Source organism: Pantherophis guttatus, chromosome 3 (assembly GCF_059756535.1).
Source record: "Pantherophis guttatus breed Tessera chromosome 3, ASM5975653v1, whole genome shotgun sequence".
Lineage (NCBI taxonomy): Eukaryota > Metazoa > Chordata > Lepidosauria > Squamata > Colubridae > Pantherophis > Pantherophis guttatus.
The window spans coordinates 11,684,267-11,701,381 of NC_142065.1; the positions used below are offsets into that span (position 1 = coordinate 11,684,267).

General features: G+C 42.0%; 1 protein-coding gene across 2 annotated transcripts in view; it reads left to right on the forward strand.

The window, feature by feature from the left end:
* LAMA5 (laminin subunit alpha 5) overlaps positions 1-17,115 on the forward strand; it is a 236,639-nt gene that overhangs the window by 187,876 nt on the left and 31,648 nt on the right. For both annotated transcript variants that reach the window (XM_087889038.1, XM_087889037.1), the window contains exons 53-60: positions 596-792; positions 2,230-2,346; positions 4,173-4,327; positions 7,496-7,637; positions 10,392-10,494; positions 11,978-12,088; positions 13,342-13,521; positions 14,937-15,079. In XM_087889038.1, coding sequence (XP_087745164.1) covers positions 596-792; positions 2,230-2,346; positions 4,173-4,327; positions 7,496-7,637; positions 10,392-10,494; positions 11,978-12,088; positions 13,342-13,521; positions 14,937-15,079 — 1,148 coding nt within the window. The remainder of the gene's footprint in view (positions 1-595; positions 793-2,229; positions 2,347-4,172; positions 4,328-7,495; positions 7,638-10,391; positions 10,495-11,977; positions 12,089-13,341; positions 13,522-14,936; positions 15,080-17,115) is intronic.

Below are 17,115 nucleotides of genomic sequence, written 5' to 3' on the forward strand. Positions count from 1 at the left end.
AGCTGCAGAACTAAAAGACTTGGTTCCCTCCATGGGAAGACGTTGTAAGGCCGTAATTCATGCTAAAGGTTACCCAACTAATTATTAACTGACATGGTATAATTTTTGTATATTTTGTTTTTTCTATGGTGATAATTTTTGTATATCTCATTTTTTCTACGTGCTTCACTTTTCTTTTTTTATACTGTAACTGCTATTCTAATGGCAAATCCTTCATAAAAGTTATTGCATTACATTCTTGATTAAATTATCTTTCCATCTATAATTTTATGGTACTACTCCAAAAAAAAAAAAGTGGTGTTATTAGCTAGTTTTAGAAAATATACTTTTCCCAAAAAGGTTTCCACAATTTTGGCCACTACTGTATATCAATGATAGAGTTGTTCATGTGGCTTCCTTTTTTCTCTTTTCCAAGAGTCTCCAAGCTTGGCAACTTTAAGACATTTCTGGCTGAGGCATTCTGGGAATTGAAGCCCAGAAGTCTTGAAGCTGCCATTTTGGAGAACCTGCTCTTTTGGAATTGAGGCAGTTTTACCTCACAGTCATAGAACTCTTGATGTTCATCACTAATCTTTTAAAGTTTTTTTTCTCTCAGTGCTGAACCGTGTGAGGAATGAGCTCTTCAACAAGTTGGAGGCCAACCAACAACTGGTCGATCAAATCAATGAGCAGCTGGATCAGTACAGTTCAGGTTTGATGGACCTACGAGATGCCCTGAATGAAGCAGTAAATAAAACCCGACAGACGGAAGATCTCAACAGCCTGAACCGTAATCACTTAGAGGAAACCCAGGTAAAAACTGAGATTTGGGGCTGCAGAATGAGCTACTATGCCCCAAGGAATTTTGGGAATACAGGTAGTCCTTGTCTTACAACCGTTTGTTTAGTGACCGTTCAAAGTTACAACAGCACTGAGAGAAGTGACTTACAATTGTTTTTCACAGTTATGACCATTGTAGGATCCCCTTAGTCACGTGATCAAAATTCAGACAGTTGAATTCCAAATTTCTGTTGCTAAACAAGACAGTTGTTTCTCATCACAGTTGCTAAGTGAATCACTGCAGTTGTTAAGTTAGTAACATGGTTGTTAAGTGAATCTGGCTTTCCCACTGACTTTGCTTGTAAGAAGGTCGCAAAAGGGGATCACATGACCCTGGGACACTGCAACCGTCATAAAGTTGCCAAGTGTCCGAAGCTTGATTACGTGACCTTGGGGATGCTGTAGCGGTCATAAGTGTGAAAAACAGTCATAAGTCCCTTTTCTCAGCTCCATTGTAATTTATAATGGTCACTAAATGAATGGTTGTAAATCGAAGAATCAGAACAATAGGGGAATCCTTCTGCAGGTAAATAAAGAGATTTTTGTAAAAAAAATAAGAATAGAATAGAATAGAATAGAATAGAATAGAATAGAATAGAATAGAATAAGAGAAGAAAAGAGAATGGAAATAGAGAATAGAATAGAATAGTAGAATAGAATAGAATAAGAGAAGAAAAGAGAATGGAAATAGAGAATAGAATAGAATAGTAGAATAGAGTAGAATAAGAGAAGAAAAGAGGAGAATGGAAATAGAGAATAGAATAGAATAGAATAGAATAGAATAGAATAGAATAGAATAGAATAGAATAGAAGAAAGGAGAGAGAATGGGAATAGAGAATAGAATAGAATAGAATAAGAGGAGAGGAGAGGAGAATGGAAATAGAGAATAGAATAGAATAGAATAGAATAGAATAGAATAGAATAGAAGAAAGGAGAGAGAATGGGAATAGAGAATAGAATAGAATAGAATAAGAGGAGAGGAGAGGAGAATGGAAATAGAGAATAGAATAGAATAGAATAGAATAGAATAGAACAGAACAGAACAGAATAGAATAGAATTCTTTATTGGCCAAGTGTGATTGGACACACAAGGAATTTGTCTTTGGTGCATATGCTCCCGGTGTACATAAAAAGACAAGATACATTCGTCAAGAATCATAAGGTACAACACTTAATGATAGTCATAGGGTACAAATAAGCAATGAAATCATACTAGGAAACCATCAATATCAATCAATTAAAACAATCAATAAAAAAGAGGGGGAAAAACTAAAACAACGAAAACACATATTGTACCAAACAGAAACTTGAGATGTATATATGGATGATGAGCAGAGGGTCCTGGGTTTTTATGACCAGACTTTGCACGTCATGCGTTAGTGTTTAATGTTCTCTCATGTCTAAAACAGCAAAAGAGCAAGGAAATGGAGAAACAGTATGACACAATCCAATCTACTTTGAGAATGGCTAAAGGCTCCTTGGGGAAGATCTCTGAATTTCTGCAGATGGTTATAAATGCGAAAGAGGTAAGTGATGTAAACAGTAAGAGGTGGCGCAGTGGTTAGAATGCAGTACTGCAGGCTCCTTCTACTGACTGCCGATTACCAACACTTTGGCAGTTCGCATCTCACCAGGCTCAAGGTTGACTCAGTCTTCCATCCTTCCGAGGTGGGTAAAATGAGGACCAAGATTGTTAGGTGAAATATGCTGACTCTGTAAACCGCTTAGGGAGAGGGCTGTAAAGCACTGTGAAGCGGTATATAAGTCTAAGTGCTATTGCTATTGGTATTGTGCTTCTCCGGGGAGGAGAAATGACACAGATGGCTCTAGGATGTGAGAACTAACAAAAGGATGTGATCTTCACAATGCAGGTAGTTCTCGACTTAACAATAATTTGTTTAGTGACAGTTGAAAGTTACAATGGCACTGAAAAAAGTGACTTTTGACCATTTTTCACATGACCATTGCAACATCCCTGGGGTCACGTGAGCAAAATTTGGATGTTTGGCAACTCGTTCATATTTATGACCGTTGCTGTGTCCTAAGGTCATGTGAATCCCTTTTGTGACCTTCTGACATGCAAAATCAATGGGGAAACAACTGTGTTACTAACTACAGTGATTCATTTAATAATTGTGGCTAGAAAAGCCATAAAATGGGGCAAAACTCCCTTAACATGTGTCTCGCTTAAGAACATAAATTTTGGACTCAATTGTGATCGTAAGTTGAGAACTACCTATAACTTTCATCAATACTACACCTAGTCCTCAACGTACGACCACAATTGAGCCCAAAATTTATGTGTTAAGCAAGAAATTTGTTAAGTGAGTTTTGCCCCATATTATGACCTTTCTTGCCACTGTTGTTAAGTGAATTATTGCATTTGTTAAGTTAATAACAACCTTGTTAAGTGAATCTTGCTTCCCCATTGACTTTACTTATCAGAAAGTTGCAAAATGTGATCACATGACCCTGGGAAACTGCAACCATCATAGTCAGTTGCCAAGCATCTGAATTTTGATCATGTGACCCAGGGGTGGGTTTCAAACCCATCGCTACCGGTTCGCTCGTGGGCGTGTGAGCGCTCATGTGCGCGCGTGACGCTTCTGTGCAGAAGCCTCCGGGTGGGTGGGCGGAGCCTCCTGCCACCACCACTACCGGTTCGCCCGATCCGGTGCAAACCAGTAGCAACCCACCACTGATGTGGCCATGGGGATGCTGCAACAGTCATAAGTGTGAAAAATGATCATAAGTCACTTGTTTCAGTGCCGTTGTAACTTTGAACGGTCACTAAACGAACTGCTGTAAGTCAAGGACTCCATGTACACAGAAAAACGCTTGTAAGGTTAGGGAGGAAGAGGAATTGTGTTGACTTTTTTGATCCTGAGGTACTGCTTGAGAATATTGCTTGGGACAGACCAGTGTTTTTCAGCCTTGCTAACTTTAAGATGTATGGACTTCAGCTCCCAAAATTCCTCAGGCAGCATGGCTGTGGGGAATTCTGGGAGCTGAAGTCCACATGCATGGCTGGCTAGAGAATTCTGGGAGCTGAAGTCCACAATCATGGCTGGCTGAGGAATTCTGGGAGCTGAAGTCCATAAGCATTGGTGGCTGGGGAATTCTGGGGGCTGAAGTCCACAAACATAGCTGGCTGGGAAATTCTGGGAGCTGAAGTCCACATATCTTACAGTTGTTAAGATTGGGAAACACTGGCGCAGATTATTATTGTAGCAGGCCTCAGGTATTTGGATATTCTTCATAGCTCCAATCCTTCAGAGATCCTTCAGCAGAAAGAGAAGGAACAGCAATACAGATCTTTTGAATGGTGGCCAATGCTTCTGTTGTGTTTCAGGAATCCGAGAAGTTACTAGCTCAGCTAGATGGAGCCAGATACCCTCTGTCTGAGAAGGTGAAGGAGTACATGTTGGCAAGCAACAAGATCCAGAAGGTGGAGTTGGCAGAAGAACATGCAAAGCTTCTAGATGAACTGGCACGAAATCTCTCCAGGTAACAATTGCTTCAAATCTGCTTTGTTTGTTCTCATTTCCTAACCAGCTGTTGAAAATGTAACTGACGCTTCTATCCTGAGTCATAAAAATACTTCCTTGTACAGGTGAAACTTGAAAAATTAGAATATCGTGCAAAAGTTCATTTATTTCAGTAATGCAACTTAAAAGGTGAAACTAATATATGAGGAATCACAATCATTGGAAAGACTGCTGAACTGACAGTTGTGCAGAAAACCATCATTGACACCCTCCATAAGGAGGGAAAGCCTCAAAAGGTAATTGCAAAAGAAGTTGGATGTTCCCAAAGTGCTGTATCAAAGCACATTAATAGAAAGTTATGTGGAAGGGAAAAGTGTGGAAGAAAAAGGTGCACAAGCAGCAGGGATGACCGCAGCCTGGAGAGGATTTCAGGAAAAGGCCATTCAAAAGTGTTGGGGACTTTCACAAGGAGCGGACTGAGGCTGGAGTCAGTGCATCAAGAGCCACCACACACAGACGGATCCTGGACATGGGCTTCAAAAAAAGAACTGGTCTGTTGCTCAGTGGTCCAAAGTCCTCTTTTCTGATGAGAGCAACTTTTGCATCTCATTTGGAAACTAAGGACCAGAGTCTGGAGGAAGAATGGAGAGGCACACATTGCTTGAAGTCCAGTGTGAAGTTTCCACAGTCTGTGTTGATTTGGGGAGCCATGTCATCTGCTGGTGTTGGTCCACTGTGCTTCATTAAGTCCAGGGTCAACGCAGCTGTCTACCAGGAGATTTTGGAGCACTTCATGCTTCCTTCCGCAGACGAGCTTTATGGGGATGCTGACTTCATTTTCCAGCAGGACTTGGCACCTGCCCACACTGCCAAAAGTACCAAAACCTGGTTCAATGACCATGGGATTACTGTGCTTGATTGGCCAGCAAACTCGCCTGACCTGAACTCCATAGAGAATCTATGGGGCATTGCCAAGAGAAAGATGAGAGACATGAGACCAAACAATGCAGAAGAGCTGAAGGCCGCTATTGAAGCATCCTGGTCTTCCATAACACCTCAGCAGAGCCACAGGCTGATAGCATCCATGCCAAGCCGCATTGAGGCAGTAATTGATGCAAAAGGGGCCCAAACCAAGTACTGAGTACATATGCATGCTTATACTTTTCAGAGGTCCGATATTATTCTATGTACAATCCTTGTTTTATTGATTTCATGCAATATTCTAATTTTCTGAGATTGTGAATTTGGGGTTTTCATGAGCTGTAAACCATAATCATCAAAATTATGACAAATCAAGGCTTGAACTATCTCGCTTTGCATGTAATGAGTCTATCTCATATATTAGTTTCACCTTTTAAGTTGCATTACTGAAATAAATGAACTTTTGCACGATATTCTAATTTTTCGAGTTTCACCTGTAGATTATAAATAGTCCTTGACTTGCAACAGTTAATTTAGTGCCCATTTAAGGTTACTACAGCACTGGAAAAGGAGACTTTTTATTATTTATTTTCTTATTTTAATTGATTTATTAAATTTAAATGCAGACCATCTCACTATCAAGCGACTCTGGGTGGCTTACAGTACCATAAGCAACAAGATAGACAATGAAAAAATTAACAATATTATTACAGGTAGTCCTTGGTGTACAACCATTCATTGAGTGACCGCTCCCTCCCTCGTGGAAATTCAGACAACATTCCATCGCACATGGACTCAAATCATCACCACCAAGGAGTTGAATATTTTTAATATATCATCCATTACTAGGTTTTACTTTTGAAACTACAGTATTTTGTCATCCTTGGTTAAGTCATAATCTAACCTATTTCAAAACCGGTTAGATTCCTGTATATTTATAGACCGGGTTTCTTCTTTCTGATGGTATTATTGCAGATGCAAGGAAGAGAAATTTCAGGTCTTTCCACATCCTTTCCTAGTCCTGATTGGCTAGTCCTTCAAAGGCATGGAGGTGAGAAGAGATAATTGGTGATGAAACTTAGTAAACTGTAACAGAGTTGGAAGGGACCTTGGAGGTCATCTAGTCCAACCCCCTGCTCACGCAGGAGACCTGTACTAGAGATTCGAGCTGCCGAACTGCTGACCTTTCTGATCAGCAAGCTCAGTGTCTTAGCCACTGAGCCATCCTTGCAACTGGATTTCTAGCCTCCGTAAATTGACCAGTCCTTCTGCAAGCTATCTTTTACAGGTAGTCCTCAACTTATGACCACAACGGAGCCCTGATTTTCTGTTGCTAAGTGAGACGTTGCTTAAGTGAATTTTGCCTCATTTTATGACCCTTCGTGCCACAGTTGTTAAGCAGATCACTGTACTTGCTAAGTGAATCACATCATCATTACGCGAATAAAGGTTCCCTCGATGAGTTTGATTGTCGGAACTCATCTGGACAGGTCACAAACGGTGATCCCATTACCTCGGGATGCTGCAACTGTCATAAAAATGAGTCAGTTGCCGAGCATCTGGATTTATATCATGTGACCATGGGAATGCTGCAAGCCTCGTGTGTGTGAAAAATGGTCATAAGTCACTTTTTTCAATGCCATTGTAACTTCGAATGATCACTAAACATATGGTTGTAAGTTGAGGACTGCCTGTACTGAGATTGTAGAGGAATAAAATTAACAGCACTATTGAAACTTCAGGTCTTCTGCCGGCAGCAGGAACCCAGTTGGGACTTCTGAGAATAGGAATAAGAATAGGAATAGGAATAGGAATAGGAATAAGAATAGAATAGAATAGAATAGAATAGAATAGAATAGAATAGAATAGAATAGAATAGAATAGAATAGAATAGAATAGAATAGAATTCTTTATTGGCCACGTGTGATTGGACACACAAGGAATTTGTCTTTGGTGCATATGCTCTAAGTGTACATAAACAGACAAGATACATTCGTCAAGAATCATAATTCTTGATTAAGAGCCTGGTGGCCAAAAAATAGAACACCGCTTGGGGGGGGGGGGGCAAAAAGCCGTACTAAGCAGATATATACAAAAGTATGAAGGCTATTGCTTAAAAGCATTGTAAGCCGCCCTGAGTCTCCGGAGAAGGGCGGCATATAAATCAATAATAAATAATAAATAAAGTAATAAATAATCATAATAAACAGGTCTGTCTTTCATTCTTATTTCTTCTTTTTTTTTTTTTTTTTGTTCTCCAAAACAGCATTATCCATGGCACAAACCAGGATGGCTTTATTCAAAGAGCCATCAATGCTTCCAATGCCTATGCCAGCATCATTGAGGCGGTGAAGAATGCGGAAGAGGCAGCCAGCAAAGCCATCCATGCTTCTGATGAAACTTTGAAGGTAGGGAATGTTTGCCGTGCAATCTCTATTGGAAAGGGGGCTATCGCCAGCTCACCTGCCAAGACCTGGCAGTCAACCTCCCTCTATTATCCAGGTGTAATAATTCTATTGTTCTAGTGCAGGGGTCAGCAACCTGCAGCTCTGGAGCCCCATGTGGCTCTTTCATTCCTCTGCTGCGGCTCCCTGTCACTCAAAATATGTGTCACAACTGCCAGTGTGCAACACCCGCCGGCACGCAATTGATTGAGCTTTTCGACCCCCAGTAGGCCAACCATGGATAAATAAGTTTTTTTATACATAACATAAAGGTAGAAAAAACGATACATGCAGTGTTATCTTCATTTTAGATTTCAAAAGGGTTTTGTGGCTCCCGGTGTTTTTTCTTTTTCTGTGGGAAACGGGTCCAAATGGCTTTTTGAGTGTTTAAGGTTGCCGACTCCTGTTCTAGTGAGACAGCTGAGGCTTTCATGGAACATTGTTTTCTCCTCAGATGACTTACAGATACTTGGCAAATAAATGGTTAGAGTCTCACAGTTTATTCAAAGAAAACCAACCTGACAAAGAAGAATTGACAGTTTTTGCTTGAGGACCTGGGAGAGGTTGCCAATCAACCTGTCCATGTACCTGCTATCTCCCTCATCCAGTTAACTGCACACCTGTCTTCCAATTGTACCGATTTAATTTCATAAATCGCTTAAAAATAATTCAGTTCAGCATTAGCGAAATTGGGAACGGTATTTGGAAGAAAGGCGTCTTGTCAAGGATGGAGACTCGGCCCTTGTTGAAAAATGGATTAGGGAAGTATACAGTCCTTGACTTACAACCACAGTTGGGTCTGGAACTTCTGTCATTAAGTGATGTGGTCATTAGGCAGGGGTGAAATGTAAAATGTGTTACTACCGGTTCTGTGGTTGTGGCTTGGTGGGGGTGGGGGGTGTAATGTGACTGGGTGGGCGTGGCCTACTTTTTAAAAAAAAAACTTTTCAAAGCACTTTTTTCTAATGCTTTGAAAAGCCTCTGGCGATCAGGCAACTCAGCTGGGATCGTCAGAGACTCTTCAAAGCATTTTTTTACCACCTCTTCGGCCAAGAAGTTGCAGAAAAAAATGCTTTGAAAAGCCTCTGACGATCCCAGCTGAGCCGCGCGATCATCAGAGGCTTTTTTTTTTTACTTTTAAAAGCATTTTTTCGTCGGAAGAGGTTGTAGAAAAAATGCTTTTAAAACTTAAAAAAAAAAAGCCTCTGATGATCCTGCGGCTCAGCTGAGCATGGTGGTGGTGGGGGGCAGGGATTTTTGCTACCGGTTCCCCGAACCACCCGCCGCCATTGCTACCAGATCGGGCGATCCGGTCCGAATCGGGAGCATTTCACCCCTGTCATTAGGTGAGACAACACATGACTGTGCCCAATTTTATGAACTTTTTTTTTGCCACGCTCGTTAAACAAATCATCACGGCCATTAAGCGAATCCAGCTTCCCTCCTTGACTTTGCCTGTCAGAGGGTCAGCTGGGAAGGTCACAAATGGTGATAAAGTGACTCCCGAGTGCTATGATGATGATGTAGGGGTGTGAACTGGTCAGAAGTCACATTTTTTTCTGTTGTAACTTTGAATGGTTGCTAAATGAATGGTCATAAGGCGAGGACTTGCCTGCAATCCATTTAATGTCCAATTAACTTGTTTGTTTAGTGATCTTTTGAATTTACAACAGCACTGAAAAAAGTGATTTATGACTTTTTTTCCAAATTTGGATGCTTGGCAACTGGCATGTATTTATGACGGTTGCAATGTCCAGGGGTCATGTGATGACCTTTGTTGACCTGACAACCCAAGTCAGTAGGGAAACCAGATTCGCTTAACAACTGTGTTACTAACTTAACAACCGCAGCGAATCGCTTAAAGCAACAATGGCAAGAAAAGTAAAATGAGAGCAAAACTCACCTGACAACTGTCTTTCTTAACAACATAAATTTTGGGCTCAATTGTGGTCATAAGTTGAGTCCCTGTGTTCTAGGGAGTCAGGGAACAGTAGAGATTAGAGGGGGAAAGTGTGCACCCAAGAGAAGACAACTGTTGTGGCCCACCAGCGGCCAGCGGATCTGACAGCAGATTCGGACAGTGAGGAGGTTGGGGAGGAACATGGGCCAGTCCTGGAGTCTGGGGAAGGCTCTGATGAGGGCTTTGCATTGGAGGCAGAGAGGGGGCCAGGGCCGTATGCCAGTTATCAGCTGCCTTCGGAGTCAGATATCAGTGAGGCAGACGAACAGCTGGAGCCTGTTCCCAGTGTGCGCATGCGCAGAGTTGCCAGACTAAGGGAACAGCTAAAGAACAAGGGTCGACTTGGGAGTAAGGCCACAGGTGGACAATGAATGGCCCCTCCCAGAGGGAATAAAAGAGGAGCGAAAGGGGAGTGGAGTTTGCAGGAGACAATTAATTTGCTTAATTGGTTCGTGACTCTCAGAGATTCCTTGGCAAGTTTTGAAGATATCGGCTTGGCAGCTCTCCAAGCCAGATAAGGTCTGTGACTGTAAATTCTCCCTTGAAAGTCTTTGCTGGATATGAATGAGAAGAATTCACAGTAACTTAATAAATAGGGGTTTTTGGTCGGGACAAGGAGTCTGCTTCATGCTCTTGGGAAGCCTAGATCAGAACAACAACCAATGGAGGCTAGAACTCTTGTATAAGACATGAGTTCAGAATGTTCTGTGTGAATTTGGATGCAATGAGGTGGGACGAGTTATCTTCTATATTTGCAGAACGTCCTCAAACATAAGCTTGGAGACAGAGCGAAAGAGATGAAGAAAGACAGCAGTGCTTTAGAAGACGCTGTGAAGGAAGAGCAAAGGAAGCTCAGAGGAGGTGAGCAAGAAACCAGCAGCACCTTCTCCATCCAATCTGGTCCATTAGACCCTCCTTCTCATCTGGGTCTTTCCCCTTAGCCCCATTCACCACGCTGCATATCACACGTGGCATTACCATCTGATGCCTTGGTCTTCTTAATGGCTCTTTATTGACCTTAATGGATCCATGGAGATTGAAGAGTTTGGTTCGGTCTGATTACAGTCTGCCCAGAACTGATTCAACCAAACACCTGAGCCATTGAGTGTGTGTTTGTTGTGTCATTTTGGGTGCACCTCTATTAGTTAGGTATTTGGGACAGTTTTATAGGAAGTTGAAAAGCAGGATATAGCAATAGCAATAGCACTTCAGACATTTTCTGAATAGTTTTTATCCCAGAGCTATAATTGCACTCAACGATGAACTAAAGGGCCACCATCAGTGAGCTGTTAGACAGCATTACTTGGTCTGTTGTGTGGATGTTTGGGTGGTTTAGGGGTGGGGAATTTGTGGTGGGTGGGAGTGTGTTTGGGGATTGTTATGTGTGTTGGACCTGGTCTTTGGGTGTTAAGTGAATTTCGTTGTATGAGTATACTGTGTATATATACATACAATGACAATAAAGTAGTAGTTTGTTGTTGTTGCTGTTGCTGTTGTTGTTGTTGTTGTTGTTGTTGTTGTTGTTATTATTATTATTATTATTATTATTATTATTATTATTATTATTATTATTATTATTATTATTATATACTGCTCCACAGTGCTTTACAGCCCTCTCTAAGCGGAGCCTTAGTGACACAGTGGTTAGAGTGCAGTACTGCAGGCTACTTCTGCTGACTGCCGGCTGACTGCAAATTTGGCAGTTCGAATCTCACCAGGCTCAAAGTTGACTCAGCCTTCCATCCTTCTGAGGTTGGTAAAATGAGGATCCAGATTGTTGGGGGCAATATGCTGACTCAGTAAATCGCTTAAAGAGGGCTTTGAAGCACTGTAAAGCGGCATATATGTGTAAATGCTATTGCTAAAATAGTGACTCTTTTATAAAATAGCACAGCTCTGTTTCGGAGGCTTTCAGAGGCAGAAAAAAAAGTTCCAGGGGCAGAAAAAAAAGCAAGGCACAGAGCTCACAACCAATGAACCTGTTGCTAAAATTCACCTCTGGAAACAGCTGATTGGGGGTATTCCAGGAGGCTGATCCACCCACCAATCAGCTTTTTTCTTATTTTCCTCCCCAAAAACTAAGGTGTGTCTTATACTCTGGTGCGTCTTATACTCTGGTGCGTCTTATACTCTAAAAAATATGGTAAATAGAATTGTTAAGTTGTCCCGTGGCGAGTTGGCCCAATTCTCAGGTTGGAGAACACAGGTCTGGAATGTCTTGGTACATGACCTCCACATTCACAGTCCCCAGGCCATTATTTTCAATGTTGCTAATTGAAATGTTACTTCCCGAAATCCTGATTTGAACTTCGATAACACTGTACTTCTTTTATTTTAATCCAAGTCAAGGGAGCATTGGAGGCAGCCAGAAACAAATTGGCTGGCACCCAAACCAAGAAGGAGCAACTTCTGAACCAGCTGAACTCAGCGAAGAACAAGTTGGACATGGTCCATGGTAAGCCTGTAATGTTTATAATAACTTCATAGATTTCCCAAAAATCATACTGGTAGTCCTCGACTTACAACCATTCACTTACTGATCCTTCAAAGTTATAATGGCGCTGAAAACATTGACTTATGAGCAGTTTTCACACTTAATGATCGTTGTGGCAAGTGGTGGTATTCAGCCGGTTTAGACCAATTCAGGCGAACTGGTAGCGGCGACCGTGGGTGGGCCCACTCCCCCACCCTCCCACCCCGGCGTAACACTCCTATTTAGCCACATTTTCAAGGCTGGGTGCATGCAAGGAAGGCGCACGCATGAGCAAAGTGCATGCACAGAAGGCCAGGTACATGCGTGGAAGGTGCACACGTGCGAAACGAGTGTGCACGCGTGGGGCAAACTGATGCTAAGAATATGTGAAACCCACCTCTGGTTGTGGCATCCCCATGATCGCGGGATGAAAATTTGGACACTTGGCAACTGGCATGTGTTTACAAAAAGTCACAGGATCCCAGGATCACGTGATCACCATTTGCAACCTTCTCAACCGGTTTTTGAGAGACATTTGTTAAGTGAGTTTTGCCTCTTTTTACGACCTTCCTGGCCGCTGTTGTTAAGTGAATCATTGCAGTTGTTTGACATTGACTTTGCTTGTCAGAAGGTTTCAAAAGGGGATCGCATGACCCTGGGACACTGCTTCCGTCATAAATATGAGTCAGTTGCCAAGCGTCTGAATTTTGCTCACCTGACCATGGGGATAACGCAACGTTCGTATGTGTGAAAAACAGTCATATTGGTTTTTTTCAGGACCGTTGTAACTTTGAACGGTCACTAAATGAATGGTTGTACACCAAGGACGACCTGTAATAATATTTTTAACTTTTTCATTGTCTATCTTGTTATTTATGGTTCTGGAAGCCACCCAGGGTCGCTTGTTAGTGAGATGGACTGTATTTAAATTTAATAAATACATTAAAATAAGTAAATAAATAATAGATTCGTCCCATCACTTTGCCGGTGATCTGATCATACAACGTTAATGCATGAAATGCAATAAATTTCACTCCTGGCTAATGATTTTCTCTGAACCGCAGAGAACAGTTTTTATGCTAGTTTGATTTTGGTATTTGTTCTTCCTGAGTTTAAATGAATCTGAACTGTTGCAGGTTTTGGGCCACTCTTGACTCTGCACATTTCTTTCATCTAAATTCTGGGAGCTTTTTTTTTTTTTTTTATTTTGCACCCTGTCTCTTTTTGTTTGCAAGACGATGCATCGGAGAAAATCCAGAAGGCCAAAGACGCAGCCTTAAAAGCCAACGAGACAGTGGCTGCAATGGAAGGAAAATTGAGGGACATGAAAAAAAATGTGGACGAGTGGAAAAAACAGTATGGAGATCTAAGAAGTGAAGATTTGAATCAAGCTACCCGTGATGTCAAGAATACTGGTGCGTAATTCCCATTCCTTCAATTTTTCTGTTTCTTTGGATAAAGAGGGATTCTGCCTGTTAGCAGGATTCATTTGTGGGTATAGATACTCTTTTCTATTGACTGTGAATTCTAGTCCCACTTTAGACATGAAAGCTGGCTGAGTGACTTTGGGACAATCTCTAGGAGATTTGAATTCTAGTCCCACTTAGACATGAAAGTCAGCTGGGTGACTTTGGGCCAATCACCAGGAGATCATGAGTTCTAGTCCCGCCTTAGGCATGAAAACTGTTGTTAAGAAAAAGTATTACCGTATTTTTTGCACTATAAGATGCACTTCCCCAAGAAAAGTGGGTGGAAATGTCTGTGCGTCTTATAAAGTGAATATTGCGGCGGGGAGGAAGGGGGATTGGTTCCCCGCCACCAGGGAACTCTGGAGCCTTCACTGCTGAGCAGCTGATTGGCAGTTGGATCGGCCTCCTGGAATACCACTGATCAGCTGTTCTAGGTGGTGGCAAATGGTGGCAGTGGCAAATGGCGGTGGCAGTCGGTGGTGGCAATTGGTGGCGGCAGTACGGGCCGCCTAGAACAGCTGATTGGCTGTATTCCGGGAGGCCAATCCCACTGCCAATCAACTGCTCGGTAGCGAACGCTCCAGCGTTCCTCAACGATGGCAGCAGCTCAGCTCAGTTGACCGGTGGTGGGTACAACGAAGCAGAGCCCTGACGAGCCACGTGCTGGGACTACGATAACGTGCTGAAGCTGACCAGGCTGTTTGCTGCAAGGACTCTAACCAGATGAATACCAGATGGATGCTGGAAGGCAGAGGCAGATTTTTTTTTCTTGTTTTCCTCCTCTAAAGCTAATGTGCGTCTTATAGTCCGGAGCATCTTATAGTTCGAAAAATACAGTAGCTCTGTTCAGTGCCTTGAGTTAGTTATAAAACTAATAAAGGCAGCATATAAATAATGTTAGATACAAAACATGAGTTAGATCCTTTTTTTTTTTTCCTGGTTTCCCTTTTATGCATTTTCTTCCATTTTTCATCCTGTGTGTCAGGGTCATTGCATTATTTTTTGAGACAGAATGCTGAAAGAAAAAAGATGCAAATTCTTCTATCTTTTTTTACTCTCTGGTTTTCTTCAGTTTTATTTTTTTTAAAAAAATGACCAAACCCAGCAGATTCTGTGTGATTCTGTCCCCTCTTCTCTATTTGCTTTCTTCTGTCTTTCCCTGAAATGTCATCTGAAATAAAACAACGAAATTATCAGAGCTCGTAATTACATTGAAGGCAATTTTGAAATAGAAGATTCGAAACTTCTTTTTGGACGACTGAGTTGTAATCTATCATGCATAACATGCTTCCTCTGTGACTTGTTTATGTTCCCATTGGGTTGGTGTCTGGGTTTCCTCTCAAAAAATTTTGGCTGTCCAGTCTCAAGTCTTGAAAGCACCCTCCCAGTCCTCCTGGGAAAGTTGACCAGTCTGGAAAACAGAAGAAGCCACAACGCGACTGTTTTGGACAATATCCTGCGGGTGCGCCAACTGATCTCATTGGCTCGGAATGCTGTCAGTAAGGTAAGGAGGCTTAAAGTCACTCAGTGTCTGATGATCCTGCTCTCTGCCATTGTGGGACTCCAAAACAAAGTTATATGCCGGAGTTTAGGTCTTCAAGAGAAGGCAGTGTTGACTTAGAATCTGGTCAGTCAAGGGCAGGATTGATAATTACAGGTAGTCCCTGTTTAATGATTAAAAAAAGATGTTGAGATTCTAGAAAGAGTGCAGAAAAGAGCAACAAAGATGATTAGGGGACTGGAGGCTAAAACATATAAAGAACGATTGCTGGAATTGGGTATGTCTAGTTTAATGAAATAAGGGATGCGGTGGCTCAGTGGCTAAGACACCAAGCTTGTCAATCAAAAGATCGGCAGTTCAGCGGTTCGAATCCCTAGTGCCGCATAACGGGGTGAGCTCCCTTTACTTGTCCCAGCTTCTGCCAACCTAGCAATTCGAAAGCATGTAAAAAATGCAAGTAGAAAAATAGGGACCACCTTTTTGGGAAGGTAACAGCATTCCGTGCGCTTTTGGTGTTTAGTCATGCCGGCCACATGACCACGGAGACGTCTTCAGACAGCACTGGCTCTTCGGCTTTGAAACGGAGATGAGCACCATCCCCTAGAGTCGGCAATGACTAGCACATATGTGCGAGGGGAACCTTTACCTTTAGTTTAATGAAAAGAAGGACTAGGAATGACATGATAGCAGTGTTCCAGTATCTCAGGGGCTGCCACAAAGAAGAGGGAGTCAAGTATTCTCCAAAGCACCTGAGGGCAGGAGAGAAGCAACCTAGAACTAAGGAGAAATTTCCTGACAGTTAGAACAATTAATCAGTGAAACGACTTGCCTCCAGAAGTTGTGGGTGCTCCAACACTGGAGGTTTTTAGGAAGAGATTGGAATTTGCCTGAAATGGTCTCCTGCCTGAGCAGGGAGTTGGACTAGAAGACCTCCAAGATCCCTTTCAACTCTTTTATTCTGTCACTAAGTGATCCAGTTTCAAACCATTACATCATGTGAGCTTGTCAACTTAAGGACAGCAATTGAGGCAGTCCCAGGTGCTGTTGTTCAGTCAATCCCACACAATCACAGTATCCCATGGTTGCATGACAGGGAACAGCAGTTTCCCTGTTCCCTTTGGCTGGAAGACAACAAGAAAAGTTGCAAATGGAGATCGCATGGGCACATGATGCTATGACTCTCATAATCTCAAGCCAATTGCCAAGTGCCTAAATCCCAATTGTGTGACTCTGGGGATGTTGTGAGTTGTAATGCCCCCTCAGTCAACACTATTGCAGCTTTCGTTGGTGAATGAGTGGTCGTTCAATGAAGTTTACCTGAATATTATTTTTGCCTGTCAATTCTTAAAAACAATCAAATAGAAAGAAACATAATCCATGAAGCCAATTAAGGATTTGGCTGACAGAAACAAATGCATGCTCCTCAGGATATCATTAAGAACAATTTTTTTTTAAAAAAAAAATTGATTTATATGCCACCCTTCTCCGGAGACTCAGGGCGGCTTACAATGCGTTTTTTTTTTTTAATTTGATTTATATGCCGCCCTTCTCCGGAGACTCAGGGCGGCTTACAATGCGTTAAGCAATAGCCTTCATACTTTTGTATATTTATACAAAGTCAGCTTATTGCCCCCACAAACTGGGTCCTTAAGTGATGATTTTTAAAGGGAGGACGATTTGGAAGTGATGATTTTTAAAGGGAGGTGGAACAAATTAGCATCAAAATGAGCCACAGTGGCGCAGTGGTTAGAGTGCAGTACTGCAGGCTACTTCGGCTGACTGCCAGCTGCCTGCAATTTGGCAGTTCAAATCTCACCAGGCTCAAGGTTGACTCAGCCTTCCATTCTTCCGAGGTGGGTAAAATGAGGACCCAAATTGTTGGGGGCAATATGCTCTATAAACCACTTAGAGAAGGCTATAAAGCACTATAAAGTGGTATATAAGTCTAAGTGCTATTGCTAAAATAGCGAATGCTTCTGGGACCACAGTATTTTTTAATGCCAGGCCTAGTATCCAGTATCAAATGTTTGTTCATTTGA